The sequence below is a fragment of the Hemicordylus capensis genome, chromosome 2 (assembly GCF_027244095.1).
Source record: "Hemicordylus capensis ecotype Gifberg chromosome 2, rHemCap1.1.pri, whole genome shotgun sequence".
In the NCBI taxonomy this organism is placed as follows: Eukaryota; Metazoa; Chordata; class Lepidosauria; order Squamata; family Cordylidae; genus Hemicordylus; species Hemicordylus capensis.
Genome location: NC_069658.1, coordinates 132,532,666 through 132,536,980, shown reverse-complemented (window position 1 = coordinate 132,536,980; position 4,315 = coordinate 132,532,666). Strand labels below are relative to the sequence as shown.

At 49.9% G+C, this 4,315-nt stretch overlaps 1 protein-coding gene across 1 annotated transcript; it reads left to right on the top strand.

The window, feature by feature from the left end:
- The first annotated feature begins 1,338 nt into the window (after nucleotides 1-1,338).
- LOC128343662 (LIM/homeobox protein Lhx2-like) lies at nucleotides 1,339-1,869 on the top strand. The gene has a single exon (XM_053293090.1). The coding sequence runs from the start codon at nucleotides 1,339-1,341 to the stop codon at nucleotides 1,867-1,869; it is 531 nt and encodes a 176-aa protein (XP_053149065.1).
- Nucleotides 1,870-4,315: the final 2,446 nt, after the last annotated feature.

Sequence of the window (4,315 nt, the reverse complement as noted above, 5' to 3'; positions counted from 1 at the left end):
AATATTATAAAACAGCATTTAAAACCATTAAAACAATATTAATTAAAAGCCTGGTTGAACAGATGTGTCTTTAAAGACTTTTAAAAACCTGTCAGAGATGAGGAGGCTCTTATTTCACTAGGAAGCGCATTCCAAAACCTCGGGGCAACAGTGGAGAAGGTCCCTGAGTGGCCACCAGATGAGCCAGTGGCAAATGCAGACGGACCTCTCCAGCTGATCTCGGTGAGTGGTGGGGTTCATGACGAAGAAGAGTGCTTTGTTGACACTCTCAAAGAACTTCAAGAGGTTTGTGAGGAAAGATTTACCTTTGCAGAAGCCATACTGGTTCTCTCCCAGCAGGGCCTGTTCTTCTATGTGCTTTACAATTTTATCCTTGAGGATGCTTTCCATCAATTTGCCTGGAACGGATGTTAAGCTAACCAGCCTGTAGTTTCCCAGGTTGCCCCTGGATCCCGTTTTGAAAATCGGTGTTACATTTGCTACTTTCCAGTCCTCCGGTACAGAGCTTGATTGCAGGGGTAAGTTATATATTTTAGCAAGGAGGCCAGCAATTTCACATTTGAATTATTTGAGGACTCTTGAATGGATGCCATCTGGCCCTGGCAATTTGCTAGTTTTAGGTTTTTCTAGACAGTTTAGAACATCATATCTTGTCACTTCTATCTGACTCAGTTCTTTAGTCTCCATCCCCAAAAAGCCAGGTTCAGGAACAGGTCTATGTTCAGTATCCTCTGCCATGAAGGTGGATGCAAAGAACTCATTTAGCTTCTCTGCAACCTCCATATCCTCCTTAATAATCCCTTTCACTTACCCATTGTCTAATGGCCCCAACTGCCTCCCTGCAGAGGCATAACGATAGGGGGGCAGGGGGGGCACGTGCCCCAGGCACCATCTTTTCGGGTCATGTGGGGGGCGCCGCCATGACCCCCACCGATCCCTTATTTATTTATTTATTTATTTATTTATTTATTTATTTAAATACAAATTTCTCCGGCTCAGCAGCAGCGCTGCAGCAGTCAAGGGAGTGCATCGGTGCCCCCTCCCCCATGAGCGGTCCCTTCCGCACCCACGCCCCCCATTGCTTTGCTGGCCAGTGGCCTGGCTTGGCAGCGGGCGCCGCGGTGGGCGCCTTTCATGCTCACTGCTTGTGCCTTGGCTGAGGCTCGCTCTGGAACTTATCAGGCCAGCCAGAAAGAGGCCCTCAGTGTGTTTGCCCGGCGGCGCCCCGCACCTGCCCTGCCCGCCCGCCCGCCGACCGAGCCTCTCTCCTTCTGGGCTCGCAGGCGGTTCTCCGTCCAGTGCTGCGCCCGCTGCCACCTGGGCATCTCGGCCTCGGAGATGGTGATGCGGGCGCGGGACCTGGTCTACCACCTGAACTGCTTCGCCTGCTCCACGTGCGCCAAGATGCTGACCACGGGCGACCACTTCGGCATGAAGGACAGCCTGGTCTACTGCCGGCTGCACTTCGAGGCACTCCTGCAGGGCGAGTACCAGCTGCACTTCAACCACGCCGAGGGGGCGGCCGGCAAAGGCATCCCTGCCGCGCTGGGCGCCTCGGCCGCACTGGGACTGCCTTACTACAACGGCGTGGGCACCGTGCAGAAGGGCCGGCCCAGGAAGAGGAAGAGCCCGGGGCCCGGCACCGACCTGGCGGCCTACAACACAGGTGAGGGCCACGGCAGGAAGTGGCGACGGGTGCCCCGACTGAGGGGGTGCGATCCAGGCTGCAGGCTGGCTGGGGGAGGCACCGGGGTCCCCTGCGGAGCATCTCATCTGCGCTTCTTCCTAGGGGGTGCGCTTGCGCTTGGAAGGGCTTTTGGAGGCTCTCAGGAGTTGGGCATCTCGGCTTTCTGCGTGCCACCGGGTTAGGCCTAGGGTTCTTAGGCACCTTCTCTCGCCATCCTCGGCTGCCCCTTCTAGTTGTGGATCCCATGAGCTCTCTCCCGTGAGGCTGGCATGGAGAGCCCGGCGGCGGGTGTGGCAGGTGGTTTGCGCGGGGCTGGGCAGACCAGACGTCGTGGATGTGGCGCAGTGGCCAGACTGGGCCACTGAGGAGCGTATTTCGACTTGTATGCGGTTGGCGCCGAGCGGGACCTCGCAGCAGGGAGGTGCTGAAAACTGAGGAGTGGGGTAGATGCCCCCAGGGATGAGTGCGCAGCTTCCCAGGGTCAGAGAACGGACACCCAGCAAAGGGAATGGGCGAAGGGGGGAAGGAAGCAGACATGCACTGAGGTAGTTTTGGAGCCTGGCCCTAACGGCTTTGGAGACCCCCATTGCCCTGCAAATTAAGCATCCTCATGTTCGGCCGGGCAACCATACCAGCCGGGACAGACTATATTTAGTATAATTTTATATTGCTGGTTTTCCTCTTTAAAGCCCACTTCTTGAACAAGCTCTCCCCCAAACAATCTTCTTTTTCTCTCTTTCTCCTCCCTTACCAACAATCTCCCCTTTAACTCCTTTCCTTATTTCTATGCTGGTTTTTCACAAAGCAATTCACAACATGGTTAAATACATAATAACTATGGCTGATATCCTGACTAAATTACTGAAGGGAAGTCCCATTGAAATTAATAGGACAAGTTACTCATGATATCTCACTTGTCCCAAAGCAAAGCAACATAAAACAGCAGACAATTTTCAGCAAGATAAGTCCAAATAAGATAATGTTGAAAATGAAACCAACATTAAAAGTCAGGAATCAAGCATCCAAAGCAAGATGGAACGTCTTCACAGCCCTTTCTAAAACAGCTAATGTTGGGGCCCGGTAGATAAAACCCTGGGAAATGAGTTCCACAAGCATGGTACCATCACCAAAATGGTCATGTTCCTGGTCCCTGCCAAACAAACCTTCATTTTGCAGATTTTCAGGATCTGAGCTGGATAGGTTCATATAGGCACAGACGGTCCTAGGCTATATTGAGCTTACAAGTTAATAGCTAGCACACTGCAACCAGAAATAAACACAGCTAGGCACAATATGCACAGATCATCTTGCTCCTGTCATCAGTCTGATGGTTATACTCTGGGCCAAAGGAAGTTTCTGAACTGTCTTCAAAGGGCATCACCAGCTTTATTGCATTTTTGGTTATTTATTGCATTTTGAAATTTTTGGTAATTTTTGGTAATTTTTGTAATTTTTAAAATAAAAGTTTTCTGAAACATGTGTGTCAGTCAGATGTATGTTGGGGGGGCGGCGGTGGGGGGGGGGGGCAATCTCAGTGCTTGCCCCGGGCACCGTTTTCCCTAGTTACGCCTCTGCCTCCCTGTCAAGTTTCCTGCTTCTGATGTACTTTAAAAAAATTTTGTTATTCCCCTTCATGCTTTTATCTAAATGTTCCTCAAACTCTCTTTTCATCTCCCTTATTGCCACCTTGCATTTCTTTTGCCATAGTTTGTGTTCCTTTCTGTTCTCTTCATTTAGACAGGCCTTCCAATTTCAGAAGGAAGTCTTATTCCCCTTTATGGCTTCCTTGATGTTACCTGTTAGCCATGCTGGCATCTTCCTGGGCTTAGTGGTACCTTTCCTCCTTTTACCCAAAAGGTATACAGTCTAACTGGGCTTCTAGTATTGTGGTTTTGAGTAAACTCCATGTACTCTCAAGCGAAGTGACTCTCCTGATTTTCCCTTTCAGCTTTCTTTTCACCATACTCCTCATTTTGGAGAAGTTTCCTCTTCTGACATTCAAAGTGTGCGTTAGACTTCCTTGGTGATTTTCTCCCAGCATGTATTCTGAATTTGATCGCACTGTAGTCACTGCTCCCTAAAGGGTCGATGACACTGACATCACCCACCCCCTGGGTGCCACTCAGAATTACTGTAAGTCCAAGGTTGCCTTCATTCTGGTGAGTTCCAAGACCAGCTGTTCTAGGACACTCAGCGTATCTAGAAATGTGACCTCTTTGTCATTACCTGACTGAATTTACCCAGTCTGTGTGTGGGTAATTGGAGTCACCCATTATTACTGTCCTGCCTCTCCTTGACGCTTCCCTGATTTCCTCCTGCAACTCCCAGTCACTGTCAGCATTTTTATCCAGAGGGCAATAGCATGTTCCCAGTAGCACATTTCCTTTCAGGGCTTTTATTATCACCCACAGAGTTTCTGTGGAGGACTCCGGTTCACCTAGGTTTTCCAGCTTGTTAGATACTATCCCTTCTTTAACATACAGTGCTACTCCACCTCCAAGGTGCCCCTCCCTGTCCTTTCTATAGAGTTTATATCCAGGGATAACAGTGTCCCATTGGTTCTCACTGTTCTATCATGTTTCTGTAATACCCACTATATCTATTTCTATGTTAGCAACCAAGCACTCC

Bases quoted from the DNA above. Each gene is read 5' to 3' on its own strand.
- LOC128343662 (XM_053293090.1), top strand. From the start codon at position 1,339: ATGGTGATGCGGGCGCGGGACCTGGTCTACCACCTGAACTGCTTCGCC.